The 19,558-nt window shown below is 43.5% G+C and overlaps 9 protein-coding genes across 9 annotated transcripts; 4 read left to right on the forward strand and 5 right to left on the reverse strand.

Moving 5' to 3' along the window:
* Positions 1-1,448: 1,448 nt before the first annotated feature.
* Positions 1,449-5,117, reverse strand: CCR75_005604 (uncharacterized protein; the record flags this gene model as incomplete). The annotated part of the gene is made up of 4 exons (XM_067963683.1): positions 1,449-3,383; positions 3,461-3,625; positions 3,689-3,982; positions 4,047-5,117. 4 exons carry the CDS (start codon positions 5,115-5,117, stop codon positions 1,800-1,802), a joined length of 3,114 nt encoding a protein of 1,037 aa, XP_067821733.1. The 3' UTR covers positions 1,449-1,799.
* A 94-nt stretch (positions 5,118-5,211) lies between these two features.
* On the forward strand, positions 5,212-5,481 carry CCR75_005605 (uncharacterized protein; the record flags this gene model as incomplete). The annotated part of the gene is made up of 1 exon (XM_067963684.1): positions 5,212-5,481. One exon carries the CDS (start codon positions 5,212-5,214, stop codon positions 5,479-5,481), a length of 270 nt encoding a protein of 89 aa, XP_067821734.1.
* A 467-nt stretch (positions 5,482-5,948) lies between these two features.
* CCR75_005606 (uncharacterized protein) lies at positions 5,949-8,637 on the forward strand. The gene is made up of 5 exons (XM_067963685.1): positions 5,949-6,156; positions 6,228-6,477; positions 6,569-6,816; positions 6,882-6,989; positions 7,054-8,637. The coding sequence occupies exons 1-5, from the start codon at positions 6,004-6,006 to the stop codon at positions 7,768-7,770; spliced, it is 1,476 nt and encodes a 491-aa protein (XP_067821731.1). The 5' UTR covers positions 5,949-6,003; the 3' UTR covers positions 7,771-8,637.
* Positions 8,638-8,703: 66 nt separating this feature from the next.
* On the reverse strand, positions 8,704-13,802 carry CCR75_005607 (uncharacterized protein). The gene is made up of 17 exons (XM_067963686.1): positions 13,780-13,802; positions 13,535-13,720; positions 13,328-13,473; positions 12,894-13,211; positions 12,549-12,835; positions 12,142-12,484; positions 11,865-12,078; positions 11,339-11,811; positions 10,867-11,274; positions 10,764-10,806; positions 10,660-10,711; positions 10,528-10,591; positions 10,299-10,471; positions 10,006-10,240; positions 9,283-9,953; positions 8,964-9,222; positions 8,704-8,885 (listed from the first exon to the last, which is right to left on the reverse strand). Exons 13-15 carry the CDS (start codon positions 10,410-10,412, stop codon positions 9,748-9,750), a joined length of 555 nt encoding a protein of 184 aa, XP_067821732.1. The 5' UTR covers positions 10,413-10,471; positions 10,528-10,591; positions 10,660-10,711; positions 10,764-10,806; positions 10,867-11,274; positions 11,339-11,811; positions 11,865-12,078; positions 12,142-12,484; positions 12,549-12,835; positions 12,894-13,211; positions 13,328-13,473; positions 13,535-13,720; positions 13,780-13,802; the 3' UTR covers positions 8,704-8,885; positions 8,964-9,222; positions 9,283-9,747.
* Positions 13,803-13,902: 100 nt separating this feature from the next.
* On the forward strand, positions 13,903-14,913 carry CCR75_005608 (uncharacterized protein; the record flags this gene model as incomplete). Its single annotated transcript, XM_067963687.1, has 6 exons — positions 13,903-13,932; positions 14,013-14,098; positions 14,168-14,298; positions 14,364-14,481; positions 14,556-14,781; positions 14,860-14,913. 6 exons carry the CDS (start codon positions 13,903-13,905, stop codon positions 14,911-14,913), a joined length of 645 nt encoding a protein of 214 aa, XP_067821729.1.
* Positions 14,783-15,739, reverse strand: CCR75_005609 (uncharacterized protein; the record flags this gene model as incomplete). The annotated part of the gene is made up of 4 exons (XM_067963688.1): positions 14,783-15,167; positions 15,248-15,326; positions 15,413-15,632; positions 15,697-15,739. 4 exons carry the CDS (start codon positions 15,737-15,739, stop codon positions 14,943-14,945), a joined length of 567 nt encoding a protein of 188 aa, XP_067821730.1. The 3' UTR covers positions 14,783-14,942.
* Positions 15,740-15,892: 153 nt separating this feature from the next.
* CCR75_005610 (uncharacterized protein) lies at positions 15,893-17,290 on the forward strand (the record flags this gene model as incomplete). Its single annotated transcript, XM_067963689.1, has 6 exons — positions 15,893-16,067; positions 16,133-16,266; positions 16,333-16,415; positions 16,491-16,831; positions 16,895-17,019; positions 17,093-17,290. 6 exons carry the CDS (start codon positions 15,893-15,895, stop codon positions 17,288-17,290), a joined length of 1,056 nt encoding a protein of 351 aa, XP_067822150.1.
* On the reverse strand, positions 17,061-18,781 carry CCR75_005611 (uncharacterized protein). Its single transcript, XM_067963690.1, has 7 exons — positions 18,708-18,781; positions 18,571-18,647; positions 18,397-18,504; positions 17,951-18,204; positions 17,787-17,885; positions 17,625-17,720; positions 17,061-17,530 (listed from the first exon to the last, which is right to left on the reverse strand). Exons 1-4 carry the CDS (start codon positions 18,757-18,759, stop codon positions 18,043-18,045), a joined length of 399 nt encoding a protein of 132 aa, XP_067822149.1. The 5' UTR covers positions 18,760-18,781; the 3' UTR covers positions 17,061-17,530; positions 17,625-17,720; positions 17,787-17,885; positions 17,951-18,042.
* A 39-nt stretch (positions 18,782-18,820) lies between these two features.
* CCR75_005612 (uncharacterized protein) lies at positions 18,821-19,124 on the reverse strand (the record flags this gene model as incomplete). Its single annotated transcript, XM_067963691.1, has 2 exons — positions 18,821-18,907; positions 18,984-19,124. The coding sequence occupies 2 exons, from the start codon at positions 19,122-19,124 to the stop codon at positions 18,821-18,823; spliced, it is 228 nt and encodes a 75-aa protein (XP_067822151.1).
* Between the last annotated feature and the right edge of the window lie 434 nt (positions 19,125-19,558).

The following is a 19,558-nucleotide window of genomic DNA, read 5'->3' on the forward strand; positions in this document are numbered from 1 at the left end:
TTAAACGTCTGTTTGAGCCGGGCTTTTAAAGCCTCTAGCGACCCAGAGACATATGAATCGCGCACTTGAGGCCTAGTGCCCAAGTTTTGGCACGACCAATTAATTTTGAATGAGAAAATGTGACATGCATTTGCTCGTCGATGGTGTGACGAGCCTTTATGGCATCGTCCAACTCGACGAACTATTTTAAGAGGGAGTCTTCTTCGATTCCCGTATACTTAGAGGTTCCAATCTTTCAGGTTCCCGGACGACGCGTGTGCGTCATCCCAGGTACAGAGGTCTGTACCTGTTGCAACCTCAACAGTTCTGCCTGTTGAGAGCTTTGCTGATTACGCAAGGCCACCTTTTTCTTCGCTTCGTCAAGTTCATGTTGTATGAACTTGGCGATGGCTGAATGGAGGGCATCACTGTCCAAGCCGGACAGCATGGCCAGGATGGCATCATTCCCTACGGTCGAACTCATTCGTTTGACCGTACTCTTTTTATGTCACTTAAAAAGGAGTAGTTATCACGCGAAACGTGATGCGTATTTCCATTATCATCTGACATGTCCATGATAGATGATAGAAATGTGGTTCTTGGACGGACTACGAAGTGTTACCAGATGTAAAGGTGCACTGCCGACTTGTACTGCTTCAGTACAAGTCCACATCGCCCTGCTTCAGAACAAGTCCGCTTCGCCCTGCTTTAGTACAAGTCCACTTCGCCCTGCTCAGTACAAGTCCACTTCGCATGCTTCGGTACAAGTCCACTACGCGCTGCCTCAGTGCGAGTGGTGCCTCACGTCACTTCATGTACATTAGTACGTGCAGAAGAAGACTTTCTAAAACGTTTGTTTTAATGAGGGTTAAAAGATAACTGTATTAAATATAATTAAGTTCTTCTAGTTTCTATCTATTTAATACTAACTTTATTAACTACTAATACTAAACATGTAATAAAGTATTATCTGTCTCTCTCTTTGCGCGCGTCCAGCGCTGACTGGACCGCGGAGAAAGTTGATATAATGGCCTGTATCTACCAATGGATAAGTGTTCCGAATATTACTATGTAAAGTAATATTTTCTAAATTTTCTCTACCTTTTAGATAATATATTAACGAACACCCTTTAAGCGTTAATTTCATGTTACCATACACCCCGTTACAGAGGTTCTAAGTAGCTAAGAAGTCTTAGCTACTTAAGGCAAATTTAAAGGCTTTAGAATAGAAAAAAGTAAAAGTGCATTAATAAGCAACTTTTTTTATAACGATCTTCGATCTACTGGCTTTGATACATTAATAACACACTATGCAATGCGCCTCCTTCCGCAACGCCTAAGCATGTATTCTAACGATTGGCGGGGTCGTTTTAAACTTAAATTAACCAATCAATAGAACTAATGTCTTGTTGCGTCAATATTACCAAATTTGGTAATATTGGAAGTAATAAGTCAAAATTAATAAAAACTAATAATTTTGTACTTCTTTATTTTTTTCCTCTCATAGGAAATAATATTTGTAATTCCTATTATAGTAAATACTATTTATGTAACGGCACACCCCGATACAAGTGGAAGAATTTCCATGAGGAAGGGAAACCTGACGATCGAGATGGTTTTCTACGTCGGCGAGCTTCAGGTGGCCGAGACAATTTACAGAATACATTCAATCTAAAGATGTTGTGCGCCGACGAAATTAATTAATAACAACCGGTCTGCAACCTCTTACTGCGTCCACCAGTCATGTAGCTTTTTAGAAATAAGTTTAAAATCAGCCCAGTTCTATTTCGTGATCTTTAAAGTTCAATAAGCTTATCCTCTCATCTTGCATCATCGGCACTATTTCTTTCAATAAGATCAGGGTATGAAGGTAGCTCAGACCTAAACTGATACAAGTCGCTTATCTGAGTGGCTTGGTTTGAGGCATGCAGCCCCGCAAACTCAGAATTACAAGCAACTTTACCTTGTTGACGTGCTAAATTTTCAGCTGCGTTGCTACGACCAATGACGTGTACAATCAACTTTTTAGAGCGTTCAAGAATCCACTTACGGTAACACTGTGCCATCTCGCTCTTCGTCAAGGTTTCCATCTTCATTGCAAGCTGAGCATTGATATCAAACGTGAGTCGGCGCGTTGTGATCTCATACCAGTAATGTTGCGTTGTTTCTAGAAGGTTGTGATCAGGTTCAAGCTTTAAAAGTATCTGCGCTTGGACATGGTCCTGAAAGTGCTTGTCCGCCATCATCTCAATCGCCTCTTCAAAGTCAATCATGAAGCGATTAATACATCTTGAAATATACTGTGCTGCAAACAATGACGACTGAACCATGACGCTGAAGCCTAAAACACCATTTGTGACTCGAACAGTGCAAGAAACGTCATAACCTAGCTCCTGCTTCGTGCGAAGAGTATCAAACAGAGGTTCCCCCATTATTTGATGTAGCAAATCGGCATAGGCCAAGCTACGCAGAGTCAATGGCCCGATCTGATAGTAAAACTCAACCTGCGTGTTTGTCTCTGTTTCGTTTTCGCTACGTTCCGTGAGCAAAAGTCCGACGGGAGTTCGTGGAACAATATTAATAGGGCGTCGAGGGAAATCGCAAAACTGCAGTGGTGCACATACACGCTGTAGCTGCTTTTCGACATTCGCGATCAGTGCGGTCGCTCCTGCTTGGGATATATTGCCATGTACGAAACTGTCCAACCACGCTTTGCCCTTCCATAGCTGGCTTGATACGTATTTCTTTAGCGAATCGACGGTCGCGCTTTCGATCGACTTCAAACACTCTTTCAAAGGGAAAGAACGTTTCTCCAAAAGTTGCAATCGCATATATTTCGATTTCTGTGCCACCTTCGTTATGCTGTTCTTCGACTCACGCAACAATTCTTCTTGTAGCACTTCGAATCGTGCTTCACTAATTTCAGTGTCAAACAAAGCTGCAACAACTACATCCACAAGAAGGTGTAATTTATCATTGAAACCGCCAAAGATTAATTCCAATCCCGTATCTTTCACTTGAAGCGAGTACATGAGCTCAGCCACATTTGCATGGTACGCGTATTCATTGAGCGCATCTCGAACAATCTTCACGTACAATCGAGTATGACTCCAACATTCTACGCTGACCACCACACTAGGCAAGTGCAACATCAGTGCAACATGAGCACGAGGTGTGGCAAACACGCGGTCCGGCTTGTACCACAGCTTGCCAAACGCCGTCGTTTCGCACACAAGGTCTTTCACACTTTTTGCGTCAACAATTGAAAAATCCCTAGGAATAAATTGGTTTGGACGCGGCAGATGCAGCTTTGAATTCAATCCTGCACTTTTCCAGTATTGCATGGTGGTGTCTAAAATATTTTCTCGCGAGTATCGGACGCCAAACCACTCCTCCGTAACAGCCTACCATCATGGCCAAACGTCATGCAAATATTAGAAAGCAAGGACTTCATTAAAATTTTGTTTCTCTCGTGGTATACCTTTGATACAAATTCAGTAGATTGAACGAAGGTTTGGGAAACAATCGATAAACAAACGGTCTCAGCGGTCAAGGAGCTAAGCAATTTCTCAACAAGCTCCTTCTTAAATGAACCCTGAAAAAGATCGTAGCGCAAAATGTCTTCTGCAGGTACTTTAAACATCGACTGAGTATAAAAATGAATTAGAAACTTTGTCAAAAAACGACAATACGGCCACTTCTAAATTACCTGCATGATTGCACCCAGCTCTTCGCATCTTTCGACTGCGCTACTCTCTTCTTGAAAACGATACGAAATGTCGGCTAGTGCTGCTAGTTCGTCAAATACCCACTCAGGGCAGCCATTTACTCTGAGAATATGCAAATACTCAAATAGTACGTAAACAATCTCCTCCCAGTGAGATAGACCGTCAAGGGTAAGCTTCATGGTGACATCAAACTTCGCGGCATAGGTGCCGCAGTCGTAACCATCTGTGTCTGTGACTCCTGCGGTTATCGCGGAGATCCATCCGCGCTTCTTTAACTAAATATTTTTGGCATTAGTATTGCTTTGAGCTATGGGTAATAAAGTAAGCAAATCGGCTTACATGAGATAACACAGATCCTTGACTTTCGTGACCCAACAGACTGGCAATTAAGTCTGAAGGCTTTTGGTGATGCTGACCAAAGACAGGGGGAATCATCCAATCAAGATAAAGCGTGTGGATGTCGCGGACAGGAACAATTTTGCAAAGAAACGAAGGACTTGCACCCGGAGCCCCAAATGGCGGCCCTGCTGAATCAAAAGATGGAATTTCCACGTTCTTGTTTGGAATCGCAGTAAATGACTTGGTCACCCATGATTCTAGCTCGTCTAGCGTGTTTTCGCCGCAAACAACAAGCTTCATGATGTTGGCAGAGTAGAACTTACCATAAAAGTCTACAATGTGCTGACGCACGTCAACACCGGACGTTTCTGGCTCAGTCTGTAGACTCTTTTTATTTCCCCAGCTGAACCGATGGTATGGGTGCGTCATTGGCGACACATCGCACAGCACCTGTTGAGAGCGAATTCGGTCGTTTTGTAAGGCTTGACTGAATTCTGACTCAATAGCGGATAATTCCCTGTCCAGAACTTGAGCCTTAAGGAGCGGAGAGATGAAAAATTGTGCAAACATATCAAGTGCTGTTTCCAAGCTCGCTGGTCCCACTTCAAATGTGTAGCTGGTCACTTCAGTGTCTGTCGCCCCATTACTGTAGCCTCCATGAGCACTCAAAAATGCTTCGAACTCATTTTCATCCGGATACTTAGTGCTGCCCATAAACAGCATGTGCTCTAAATAATGAGCCAAACCCGGCAGCGCCTCAGGCTCGGCGAAGCTACCAACACCCACTGTGAGACATGCACCGGCACGACAGCTCGGCGCATCTTTTCCCTGCTCGCTATCACCATCAAAATTGCTACTCTCGCTCTCCTCGCTATAATCACTGTCATCCTCGCTGTGACTGTGTTCTTCCGCGTCGCAAGCCGTGCTCTCGCTTTCATGAGCTACGGCTTCCGCCACATGGGAAACATCGGCCGTGGAGATCAGTAGCGTCTGCAGAGCATTGGGCAACGTCAGTAGTCGATACTTCTTCTGGTCATTGGGTGACTTGCTTTGCTCGACAGGATCCGACATCAAAATGGTGAATTAATGAACATATAAAAAAAGTACTCAAAATTATGGACTCACTGTAAAACTCCTTTTTTTGTCACAAATTAAATTTCACACCATGAAGCTTGGCCGCGGGATCAACGTGGAGCACATCAAGCGCATGACGCTGCGTACCATTCGCGAGAGGACCGACGGTCAAACCGAGACACTTTCTTTTTTGGACGCGTTAGAACGGAATGACTTTGACGAAAATCAGTGCAAACGCGAAGCGCGCAATATGATGCTTGTGCTGGATGCTAAGAGGAAGCGCCGCGCCGCCGAGCACCGTTCAACGCTTAATTTTCACGTGATACGCATGATGAAGGGACATCACGACTCGCGTCGTTAAGTAACGAGATTGTCGAAAGCACAATCCCAGGGGTAGCGAGGAGTGGATAGAGTAAACATTAGAAGGCTATCATTTTCGGCTTTCAACATCTTTTCATTGCTGGCGACTATTTTCCATTGCTAAGCGGTGAGAAAAATGTGAATGCCCACAACATTCTATCCTTCGTAAAAAAATCTCTTGCAATTTCTTATTTTTCACTCATGATTTTGCATAGCAAAATCTCCTTGATGCCTTCAGAGCGCATCGTTTATCGTTAACACGAATTTAAAAGCTATTTGGAGATCGCATGCGGTCAGTGTTGCTTTCATCGTAAAAGCTCAATGTTCACCATGAAAAAACTTAAATACAATTATTTGGAAGCAGTTTTAAAAAAAAAAAAAAAAGATAAAATTTCAGAGCTATTAAATGTAATTTTATTTCGCTGTGAATGAGAGCTCTCCATCATAAACTGGCCAAATACAATTCCTATCCCCCTCTGCACGTAAGTTCATTTTGGCTACGCTCTCAACCACATCGGCACCAATGGACATCGATGCTGGCGCCGATGACTTTTTCGCAGCTTTAAACAATGGCGCGACTGTAGACGTGTTTGCGGGCTTTGTGGCCGCAGTGGAGATTAACGCAGCCGCGAAGGCCAACGGCCGGCCCTCGCTGGACGATGAACCTCTTGTCATGGTTCGTAAACTCTGAAAGTATAATTCCACTTAAACTCAAGGAACATATGGAATAACAAGGCTGAATTTTAGAACGACAAAAAGAAGAAAGCGGAGGCGGCAAAGCAAGCAGCAGCTAAGAAGGAGGCAGCAGCACGTGCTGCTGCTGCTAGAGCTGCCAGACAAGCCGATGGACCGGCTTTGCCTATGGAAGATCGTATTGTGAATCTGCTTGTACCCGAGCTTAAGGTCAATGATGTAATGCTGCTCATTCGCAAAATGAGGCAGGCCGGCAAGTCGGATGCCGACGAATTTTCCGAGCTGGATGCTGAGCAAAAGACAGGTAAACGTTGGATTGAGGCTTGCCTTAATCCAGCATTGCAGTTGACAAAAATACTGTCTTTTTGTTTTTGCAATGCTTGGGCCACTTTCAGCACCGCGATTTCGATGCGAGACTTGCGGTAATACCGAGCAGAACAATTTTATAACCGACTACGCACGTGGAGACACGATCTGCAACGGTGTTGACGGCAATGGATGTGGTACGGTTGTACAGGATCATATTGTGCATGAAGGTAGTGCGTACCGCAAATTTGAAGGCGAAGAGGACAAGTCACACCATGGGCCTGCGCCCAATAAGTTATTTTCGACTGGGCATAATTTGCGAACACTCATTTCGCAGGTATAAAGCTTGAAATAACAACGTGGACTGTAAAGCATGAATTTAAGCGTGCTTATTTGATCTAGGATGGCGAGATGGCTGGCAATTTAAGACGCGCGGCAGAGTTTGTCGAAATGAACCTCAGTCAAATGGGTAAGGATGAGCGGAGGACGCGAATTGGGTACAAGGATCAGGTGCGTTCATTACACCTGCAAGTGGTGCATCCAGATTCTATTCACAGAAGTGGCATCACTGTAGATGAAACAAAAAGCATGTCGATTGATTGACCATACAATGAGTAATTTGGATTTACATGAAATTGTGGGAAGTCGGGCAAAGAAAATGTTTGCCGAATTTCGTGATGTGCGGGAGCACGTTCACCAATTCGATGCAATGGTGGCTGGCTGCGTTATTGCAGCCTACATGGAGACGAGTAAAGAAATGTATTCTGCACAGAATAGTATTCGTATTGGACAGAACAAGCAGCCAGGTATCGCCACTCTAGCACTGCTACCGAATAAAGCTGTGGATGAAAAGAAACTGCATCCTTTTCTCTGTTCACTGTGTGATATGAAGTTTAATGCACGCCGCGGAATGCAATTCCATACATGTGCAGGAAAGCTAGAAGATGACAAAGAAAAGACCAAGAGCACAAACAACTTGGCACCTGTAGTTTTTCCTGACGAGCTGCAACCGATAATTGAGATGAAAAATGGCAAGAAATGGTTTAAGTGTCCTGTATGCTCACGAGTGTATGGAAAGGAGGAAAGTTTGACTGAGCACATGGTCCGGCATCAGAATCAGAGCAAAAAACGCATGTACCACATTGAGAACCGTACGGTCGATTCAACGCGTTTAGCCAAGACAACGAAGCTTGCATCTGCAAACCCTTCTGTACAGGTGAATACGCACGAGCAGGTCATGTTTCGCGGTGGAGGCCGGCGGGTGTGGCTTCAGCATCTCACCGAAAACTGAGTGGACTTCGATAATTATCACCAGGTTGAATAGCGATACAAAAAAGTATGCAGCCATTTCGGCTCTTTCGGAAACAAGAGGCATAATCCTACAATTCGGTATTATTATCCAAAAGATCTTTATTGCTATTGTAAAAGTTGCTCTAAGGCCCGAGAATACCGTTCTCGGTAAGCTCAAGTACGTCCTCAGCGGTGGCAAAACGGACCTTCTCTCCCTTTTGCTTCAAAATGCTCTCTACATCAATTCCGTTGTCCTCGAACCAGCCCAACCGGTCGGCAACAAGGTGCAAATTCTCGCAGCCGGGGCAACGCACCAACACCACGCCCTTGTAGTAGGCATGCTTGCTAATGGTCTTAGCTGACCGCGTCTCGCAGATGCTGCATGTGTATACCATAACGAACTTATCTCCAGAGCCCTGCACACCCGGAGCACCAGATAGTTCAGCAGCAGTAGTCGCAAAATTGCTATAATTCGCAGATGGAACGGGCATGTCATTGTCGTCATGGCTTCGAGTTGCAACGCCACAGCAGCGGCCACTCGGGCGCCTGAGCAATAAGTGACCTATGGGCAGGAAAGTCGACGGCAAATTGGCAAATGATGGCCGACAAAGTGCTTTTAATGACCCAGATATAGGGTGTGAAGACCGCAGTACAGGCGCGGAACATGCGAGAGCTCGACGCCACATAATTGAACCTTTTGTTCACTTATTTTAATCTTATTTTATGAATCCACTTGTAATTATGAAATAGGGCTATTTAGTCTTAGAAGAGAGTATTTTGAAATATTCAAACTTCAGTGCGAAACAGCGCGATGGACATGCTACACACACAGAAGGAGAACTTGGACAACGACGTTGCTACCAACAGTAGCGTTGCTGGCAAGCAGCGCCTTGCAGGTAGATCACAGTCTATCTCGATAGCCACGTATCAAAGCTCCTTTGATATGCCAACTTGTTTGCGTCTCTCCTCTTCTCAGATGCAAACAAGTATTCAGCATCGAAGCGTGGCTTCAAAATTCATGATGACTCCAACGTCACGGAGCAAAAGATTACTTCAACTTCTGATGATTCCAACGTCACGGACAAAAAGATTACTCCAAGAAAAGCGTCTAAAAACCGGTTAGTTGGGATTTCTAATGAGCGTGTGGTCTATCTGTACAATCGAGTACGATGATTCATTCTGTGCAACATATATAGTAGGCGCGTGCTCAGTGATATCTCCAACAAGCAGCGTATTCGCCATGGAAGTAAAAATGTGGCTGACATCGGACGAAGCAAAATTGGGCTGAGTGAACACAAGATAAAGCGCAGCGCCAGTAAATTGGTGCATCAGACACCGTTGAGAGAAAAGGCTGAAAACTCTCCAACCTTAATTTCTCAGCCATCTCGTTCATTGAAAAAACAATCAAATTCTTTAAAGAATGCGACTATGCCGCCATGTCCGATCAAAATTCCGGTAATTGCTTGAATGTTGGTCAATATGGAACGTGTTTTCAATCTTAGTTGCATGCTACAGGATATTGAGCTAGCATATGGCGGACTGACATCTCCAAGAGCAAAGTCGACGTATATTAAGGGCTTAAGCAATGATATTTGGCAAGATCTCATGAAGGATTATACGCCAACTCTCACGGACGATTTCGATCCCACGCGTATCGTTGACGACTGGAATGATAGCTTAGAAAAGGCTATGGTAGAAAGCGAAGAGCCTCATCCACTACCGTGGGTTTCGCCAGATCTGCAGCAGAAAAAGACACTGTGGGACTCTGAACTTAAGAACGTGGAGCTGGAAGAGGAAATCGTGATTGACGACCTTAACTATCTACCACCACCAGAGAACCTTCCTCGAGATGCTGTTGCCCACGATGATCACGATATTTTGCTGGAGGATCTTTTAAGCGTGAACGTTGAGACATTGTGCAGTGAGTAATTGTGTAGAGGACTTGCTTCGAAACGCAGTGAATAAAAAATTAAATATTTTATTGTGTGCCTACTCGTGCCATTGTTAAAAATTTTGAGACGATATCGTCTCCTGCAGCGTGCCAGTCATCAATCGATGCAAAAAACGCACTGAGCTGCTCCTCAGGTGATGGCCCTTCGAACATCTGTCGAGTCGGAATTGGTTCACCGCGCTTGACATAGTCCATTACTTTTTGGGCTCGCTCGACCATTTCTTCCGGTATTCCTACGGAAAATGATATTTCATATCGTTCACATTCCCCGAGATACTGACTTACCGCACTTTGCAGCGCACATTAAGGCATTGCTGTGACTTGAAATACCATGACGCATCTCGTACAAAGGAACAACGTTCGATGTTGCAGAATGCGAGTCATGTTGAGCTGTTGAGGCCATGATTGTACAAACTATACGTGCTCTGTCGGGCGAACCTTCAGGAAACTCATCCTTAGCTTGTAAATTTGGCTGGTCGACTATGAGTTCTGCCTCGAGCAGATTGAATCGAAAAATTTCCTTTTTACACATTAAGCGCTATTGCTACTATCGTCTTCAATAAAATAAAAGTGCGCACCAAAAAATGTGTAGTCAACACAACCCGTGGTCTTCCTGTTTTTAGCCGCTTTTTGGCCAGGTAATTGATGATCGAACTCTGTGATTTCAGCAGAAATAAGCTTATACGATGCATTTATAGTAATCACGTCTGTTGGGGCACCAGTAACGCTATTCCATCGAGTTCAGCCGTCCCTTTAATCATTAAGTGTTATTAGCTACCGGCCACGGCACCTCATTTTGATACAAACCTTTCCCAAATTCATCAATTAAAAACAGCGAGCGATCATCTCCGTGGTTAAGCATCCATGCCATCTAAAAAATCGAACTATTAGCTTTTTGCCCCTCTGAGAAACCACAAAATATTTTTTATATTGCTGTACCTGATTGCAGTCGATCGTGAACGAGCTCTGGGGTACCGTCGCTGACTCAATACTGTAAGAATGCTTAGCTTCGATTTTTACACTGTTTTGATTACTACTCTCACCTCTGAATCCTGGTAAATAATTTTGTCACAAGCCCAATTTCCGCTACAGAGAATCGTAATTTCTAAGCATCTACTTGTCACAAAATTAATTATTGATACGTACCTGTCGCAGCCGGAACAAAAGATCCGATTTGAGTCATGTACTGCAGTAGACCGACCATTTTCATATATACGGATTTGCCTAAAGCAATAGCTTTGTAAATAAACGTCTGACATCATCATTTTATTTGATGACCTGATCCATTATGTCCCGTGACAATTTTCAGTGAATCAGTAGAATCCAGAAAAATTCCATTAGGGATATAGTGCTCGACAAGTAACTCTTGGAGAGGATGGCGTGCTTGGGTTGCCTTCATTGTTTTACCCTCAGAAATAGTTGGCCTAGCAAAAAAAATATAAATAGCACAAAACCTCCTTTTTATAATTCAGCCGTACCGGGAGAAATTAAAGCTTTTAGCGGTGGACGCGAACGATACCAAGCAATCGAGATACGCCATCATCCAGGTCATTTCTATGATGACCAACTTGCGCGTCATGCTAACTTATACTCAAGTATCTACAACACAAGTGCGCACCATGAATACTGCTTTCGTACTCTAATACTGCCATTGTAAGTTCTTCGAGAAGTTCTGCAATGTCAGGATCAGCTCGACCACGCCAATTTTAAAGTTATTTCTACAGAAAGTATCTTGCCTCTTTGCATATCAAGAATGTATCCTGCAATTCATCCGTGTCAGGTATTACGAATAGGATTAAAAAGAGGTAAACCTTAACTTACCAAAAATATCTCCAATTGACTCATCCAAATCCCGGCAGCAGGCATCCTACATGATACAAACAATTGTCTTTGTGACCCCAACAAAAATCTCGTAGTATTTACCTTGTAATAAAAGGTTGTGTCGTCTTCTTGAAATTGAAATACGAATTCCGGTAATGTTGTAGGCGAATCACAGCAAATGACATACCCTACTTGAGGAATGTATTGCACTGTAATCGACGACAAAACTGGGTTGGCTTCTTGAACCTGAAACGCGACCTCCGCTAGAACCTGCCATCATAATAAGCATGTAATTTTTGGTGATCCCATCGACAGTATCATACATTGTCCAGATCTTCATAGCGTTCTCGCGCCGCATCCAAGGCTTCAGACACACCGCTTCGGACGACGACTGTGCTTTCTAATTGGCTCATTTCAAAATCCACAACGTTTCCAAGCAAGTTGCTAAGGTAAATAATTTCACGCTCAGCTATCACTTTCGAGAATACGCTTGGCAGTGATGAAGAATTTGTTTTGTTGGCGCTCTCGATCAGAGACCTGCCATACACAAATTGCTGTCATATCAAAAACTCAGTGGCATGAGGAAATAGCAAAGTTTACTGTGTTTCCAGATAACTTCCAATCGACGTGATAAATCGGCACCAGTCACCGGTTGAAGCGCAGCGTCGCTTGATGCGTTGAAAAATTCCAGCTACGTCGCGAAAGTGCTTTAACTTGTTAAGCTACATTTGATTATACTATTAGGATGGTACGATGACATCAACTATAACACGAGAAAAATACCAGAAGTTGCCGAAATTCGTCATTACCGGCGTCGAAGAAAAAAGCCACAGAGTTTTGACGCTCATTAATGTGAGCACTACTTACTAGCGGGGTAAGCATCCATTGGCGCAGCATAGAGCCACCAGATTTTGTCACGGTGCGATTGAGAAGGCCGAAAAGACTGTATGGACATATCAGTGAGGAGGCGTGCGCAAGTAAGTTGGCTTATGGCAAATTTATATCACCTAAAGCCTTCTTTCGCTCGGCCAGCTCCCTAATAACTCTTATTGTCAGCCATAATTTATGATATAAGGCAAAACTTTTCACCTTGACGAGTGATGGATGTGCCTCCTGCAGGAATACTGATTTGTAAAGTACTTTGTAGATATACTAATAATTCGAACAAGCTCACATGGTTGAAAATTTGAAGGGAATATAGCGTGGACTTATCAATATACATAAAGCCGTCAAGAGCGACTTGCTCGACAGTTGACAGATATAGAGATTCCACGTCGTCCAACTGGTTTCCAATCTGCGAAAAGTTGCCGAGAAAGTAAGTAGGCTTCCTTGTTCTGAAAATCGATGAGTACCTTTTCGGTGAGCAAATAGAGCAATAAAGCTGCAAAACGATACGTTAAGCGCAAAGTCGGATATTTCAATTAGCTTATTTTTACCGCCTGTAGCGCGAATGAGCTGAATATTGTCAAAGTTGAAAAACCTCCCTATAAAAGTAGATACTTCTCGTCTTATCAATCAATTAGTAATTATGTTGTAAAGTCCATCGCTTGAGTAAACTTCAGATATATGAAACGCCACTTACCGCGATGTCCGAGCTCTATACTCATTCGAAACAGCTCCAATTTGAACATGCTCAATCGCTTGGCAAGCTTTTAAATATTTGAAATCTGCTCGACAACTAGAGTGATACCAGCTGACGACAACTTTATCCATTTAATTGTACCTGAATGCTACAAATTTCTTGCTATCAGATGACAAGAACGGGCAATCACACGCGAAAGGGTACGATACCTTCCGAATGCTAATTGCTGTTTTCGTCTGATGCATGTCGTCAAGCTTTTTGATAATCCGAAGCAGCCCATTTGTACTAGCATTTCTGGAGGAAAATATCACGTGATTCACTTCAAATTGCGTATGCAGGCGCTCAATGATCTAAAATAGTTGTAGTTCAGATGGCCATAATCATATAAAATCCAGCAACTAGCAACCTTACCTCCTCTAGCTCCGATGTGTCGGTAATCTGGTGCTGCAGCGTCTTAAGACTTGCCGTTTGTGCGTTGTAGATTGCAACACCGAACTCGCCTCGGTCGAAGAGAACAGACATGAAGACTAACTCCGCGTCATCAACTTCAACGTCACTCAAATTCAACCCTTCCTCCTTTTCTTCTTTCTCTCGTCGCTGTCCGAATATTGCAAATCAGCAAACAAGAGCTCTATTGGTTTCATATCAACAACGACCTGCATCGGCATTTTTACAGGCAGAATGCGGAATAATTTCCGTTGAGTGTTGATCAGTTGCACCAAATTCGTTATAGTGGTTAAGCATTCGATTTGCCAGGATTACACTGTGGAAAGACTGTAATGACAATTTTAAAAATCGATCACGATATGGTACGCAGGCGCAAACAATCTAGGCGCTGCGTCCTAAAACGAACTGATTTTTTTGCAATCATTTAACTCACTCAACTAAGGTAACAGCACAAATCTCAGAGAACCTGATCACGCTTAAAGGCTCCACTGAGATTGTCACGGAGTTTTTTTCGTACAGCATTAATACGTACGTTACCTGTTTTGTATTTACTGGGTTGCGGGTCATGGGATGTACGTCTTTTTATTTAACTTGTAGCATTCTATATCAGCGAGGCATATACCCTGCTGAAAGCTTTAAGCAAGTCCAGAAATATGGTTTGAACATGCTGGTGACTGACGATGACAAACTTAACGACTTCTTCACCAAATTCCTTCACCAGTTGTCAAGTGCGTATTTCTTTTTTTGGCTGGAGCATCTATGTCTCGCTCAAGCAGTGCTATGCTGTGTGTAGGCTGGCTGCTAAAAGGAGAAGCAAAGAAGCTAGTACTAGTCATTACAGGAATTGAGACGCAAGAAGTTCTAGAGCGATGGGCGTTTGAAGTCCATGCGGAAGATGGTGTTGGCGAAAGGTTCATAAACACAAACATTATGATGTTGCCAAATAATTGGTTTCTAATGCACGCTGAGTGATATCAATTGGTAGTGCACCAGCTCTAAAACCACAAAAGGAGATCATGGCTGAAATCCAGGCCATTATTCGTCAAATTACAGCAAGCGTCTCATTCTTGCCACTATTAGATGAGCAGTGCACGTTTGACCTACTCGTATATACTGACAAGAACTCTGAAGTACCTGCACTGTGGGAAGAGTCAGATCCTCGCTTTATAAAGGACTCCGCTGAAGTGCGTCTGCGTTCGTTCTCAACAAAGGTATAGACTGGACTGGTTGTATGATTTATTCATTGTTTTTTTTCATTCAGCTAAGCTGCGTTTTATTTTTGTGGGCAGGTCCACATGGTCAATGCCATGGTAGCCTACAAGAATCCAGAAGCTGACATCTAATCGGCAAATCTAGTCATATCTTGAGGTATTTATTGCTTCTTGTCCTTAGTTTCAAAACGCAACAAAACAGCCTCAATGTCCTTCGTGAATGCTTCTTTGCTAAAATAGCCGTCTTTGTCGAAGTAACGACCAATGTATAACTCCTCCTTTCGCTGCTTTCCCTTTGCGTCAGCTGGATGGATACTGATGGTGTAGTGTGCATCCGTGTAAGGAAATGTCGTCCGCACCAGTATAGCTGTGCCAGAATTTGATTTCTGCTTTAAGCCATCCCAATACACTCAGTAATGACCTTGCCTCATCGAAAGCTCAAGGTTAGCATTCTTAAGTCACGTACCGATCGTGTCATCCGCACGAGAATATCCTTTTCTATGAACGTGACGTAACCAAGCAGAAGCCCTTGAATGATAAAATATCTACCCAATACGCACTTGTTATGAGTCAATTTGTTCAAAAAGCATTCAAGATTATCGGTGCAAATAATTCATTTTTTTTAACATACCCAATGACGCAGGAATAGACGAAGACTTCCTCAGAGACGGTGGGGTGCTTGTAAAAGTGGGATGCAGCCGCTATGACTACTGCTAGCCCCATAAGAATCATTTTAGCGTTGTCCCAGCCGTAGTGGAGCTTATAAGCCTTTTTTTCCTTGAAAAACTCAATTATAGTGTCGTCCAACAAGTTCTTAACTGCGACCTGGTCGCCCGTTTCTATGTGCAAATCTGCTTGCATTATTGCCTTAGCAACCACGCACTCAATGGCTGCCAGCAAAGTTAGTGTACGCACCGTTTAGTATCATCTCGTCATCCGAATCCTTGCGCACCGCCATTTTAGCGATGATGTGGCACTTTTCTTTTGATACAAAAGTGGGCTACTTCACATTTAACGTCGTCAGTATTCTCTATGCTGTTTGCTGGTTGAGTACTGTCATTTTACGGAACGGAAATATTGCACGGATAAGTTGCGGCGGTAGGCGGACGCGATGGTCAAATCAAAAGGCTTAAGTGATGATTTTAAGCGCGAATTGAAGCGGTGTAAAGCGCAGCATGAAGCTTCTGCGGTTTTGCCAGTCTCGATCAATGCAAATGGCGTGTCTAGATCTCTGGTGTCGTCTATAGCGCCGTCCAACTCACAGGCGCCCAGTCCCAGTGCACGGAGTATTTACCTCAATTTCACTCAAAAGCAATAATGTCAGTATTATCTGACGCTTTAAGATGCATAGGGTCCAAACCATCACCTGCAAGCAGATACGACAACTCGTTGGGCTTGCTGACAAAGCGATTCGTAGAGCTAATCCAAGCTGTACCATCGAAGGACTTAGATTTAAACACAGCAGCAGAATCGCTTGGCGTTCAGGTATCAGAAATGCAAGTCAATGCAACACATGTGATGGCGTTGACTTCTAATGCTGTTGAATGACAGAAACGACGTATTTACGATATCACAAACGTGCTAGAAGGAATTGGTCTGATAGAAAAGACATCCAAGAACAACATTCACTGGAAGTACGAGAAAGGATCATTTTGGTTCGCGGCTAGATTGCACTGACAATTTAGGAATTGCAATAATGATGTTGCCAGGGGTGCAAGCGGACGGTCCGGTTCAACCGATACCTATCAAGGTATGGACCACCTTCGACAGAACATTTCAGATCTTAGGCAAGAAGAACTCAAGTACGATCAGCATATCAAGACGGTTAGCCAAAGCATTCGGCAATTATACGAGGAAGACGCATTTGACAAAGGCAGTTTTGAAAATTTTTGCTACGTTACACACGATGATATGCGACGACAAGAAAGTTTTGCAGATCAGAGCGTCATGGCCATAAAGGCTCCACCAGGTACAACACTAGAAGTGCCCGACCCGGATGAGGGCATGGAGGCTGGAGAACGCCGATTTCAGATCTTTCTCAAGTCTACAGGTAACGATCCCAAAGCTCATTAGGTGTGTTATGTCCGGCTCATTCATGCTTTTTCAATTGTAGAAGGACCCGTGGATGTGTATTTAGTTCGACGGCTGGGTGAGAAACAAATTGACAGCAATAGCGATTTGACGAAGAATTCTGTACCATTTACAGAGCCTCTAAGTCCTGAACCTCCTCTAGACGAGGTTCGTCATTCGGATTTTACCATCTTTGGCGGCTTGATAATTTTAATCTACTTGTATTGTTTTTTTTGTACAGCAGAATTCATACGACTCGGATAGCGGAATATTTAAGCTTGCACCGTTAAAGGTATTAAGACATTTGACTGTTCTAAAAGTGTTCAAAATGTTTCTTAGTAATGCACGTCTTTTCGTCTTGAAGCAGACCGATCCAGACTTTTGTTTCAATTTGGAAGACAGCGAAGGCATCTCTGACTTTTTCTCGGACATTTCTTAAAAATTTACGGCCGCTTCAGATACGGCTATTGTGTTGGTAGGATCCATCATTAGCCTGCTGTCTGCCTCAATCGTGACGATGGAACGACTTCATCCGTATGCACTCAAAGCAGGTCTACCCATTTATTTAATTTTGATAGGAGCCGATCCCTATGCTTGGTGAAAAGCACGACAGCAGAAGCTGTTCAGCAGCAGTTTGACTCAATCGATGTGCTGGATGGGACAACATTAGTACGAGCGTCTAGTCAGTCGAGTAAGAAAACAAGTAAGGTGTAAGATATACATTTCAAATGACATCGCATGTTGATTGATGCCTTTTAATCAATGAACCTTACCTGGTGCAATCGCTCAAATGATTCACTGACTTCTAAAAAGTAACAGTTGGCGAGTGGGTTTCTGGTATCATATGCGCAAAGCTGGTCAAGCACATTCTAGAAAGGCAGCATCAGTGCAAGATGTCAGCGTATTTACGCTTAGGTTGTGCCAAAGAAATCAACCTGAGCTGCCTGCGTCGGCATATCTTGGTGCCAATAAATGACGTCCAAATGATTTGCTGGCGTGACTTCAACTTGGCTTTTTATGTAAAGCCGCGGACACTTAGGTCAACAAAAAAGCCGTCAAACTAACGTGCTTATTAAACGAACGAGCAAAACGTTTGTACCCCCTTCATTTGTCTTAAGATCAGCAGCAGGCGAAATGACAACGTAGCCTGGGTTTCCTGTAGAAACATACGTTCGTATGAATTAGCAATCATCAAGACAGAACGCAATACGTCTGCTCGACCAGTTGTCGTTGGGCGTCAAAGTAGCGAGCGACGTCTGCCATTAAAGCATCCAGATCCAACACGTCCTCTTGAGCAGCTGCGACGATCAAGCTGGACACGCCCGCTACCAAAAGATCAATGTCGGATGTAAACTGCATTCATAATCTCAAAGTACCGCTCCACTAATCAGAACTTGTAAGCGAACACGAATACGAGTCAAAACTATCAACCTCTTGCTCGATAATGAGGCTTGACGCCTGAAATCTTGCAAGACATATTTGATGCTGCAAGCACATAGAAGCATTTATCGACCTTGCTCGCATGAAAATTACGCCGCTACTAACATTTGTTCCCATTTGCATTTTAATTCGAACCATCTTTTGCAACGCGTCCCGCAGCACTTGAGCATTGCTACAATCCCGCGTTACATCCACTCCGCAGATGCAGATCATCTGCGAGTAGCAACAGCCTCCGCTTACAACTTAGTAAAAATTGTACTTCAAATTGTGCTCACGTACAAGATGCTCATCTGCGAGCGCTGTCTGTCGAAGAGCTCCAACATTTTCAAGCGTTACCATTACTCTACCCTGAGTGACTTTTTATAACATTATACACTTTCATCAGTGGGTGGCAGTTTACAGGTGTTTTAAGCTACCATTAAGTACTGCTCGTGGGGTTTTTGGTGACGAGAGAAGAGATTTCGGCATGCAGTCAATGGCTTCATTTGACACATCCATCGCAGCTGATGCTTCAGACGAATTATCAATATTATTTATTGCTCGACGCTTGCACGTGGATGTTAAGACTATGCAGATCAATTACAATAACACGAACAAAATACGCTTTTAATTTAATCTGAAAGTTTAAAACAAAGACTTTAAAGGATAGCAATTAATGTGGCAGATACTAAACATTGCTCGACGAGTCAGACCTGTTGCTCATAGCTAGTGCCGTGTATTTCGTTCCAACGCCAGCAAACTCTTTTTCGTTTCTCAGAATCCTGTTTTCGTTGCTCGAGCTCTTGTGTACGTTTCACCCAGTACACTGTGTTCTTTGCGCGATCTTCCACCATCTTACGAAACTTCGAACCAGAATTGCGCCACATTTTCGGATTCTGCGTCGGGGCTGCTATCCTCGCAAACAAATTGCAAAAATGTAACCTACTCGTATGAAAATTTGTAAGCCAAAGATTTGCACTATCTTTTCATAAAACTCACCCAAGTATCACGATCCTCTACAGATTCTGCCTCGATATCCAGTGACACTTCACCCTTCTGAGACATAACGACAATTCCAGCCTTGCCTATGCATAATAGAAAATGTTATGCATAGAGCACAAACGCTCAGCGAGTAATCATCACTGGGACCACCACGACCTTGTGCCTGAACCAAATTCACCGTATGCAGCTCAATCTTTGTAACGGGCTAGAGTTGCCCTAATGTTACACAGTCCCCATTAAGTACATTTGGTACTTAAGGGGATGGTCAATTACTAGATAATAGTAA

Source organism: Bremia lactucae (assembly GCF_004359215.1).
Source record: "Bremia lactucae strain SF5 chromosome Unknown BlacSF5_NotPlaced_19_SHOA01000004.1_2068294bp, whole genome shotgun sequence".
Taxonomy (NCBI): domain Eukaryota; phylum Oomycota; class Peronosporomycetes; order Peronosporales; family Peronosporaceae; genus Bremia; species Bremia lactucae.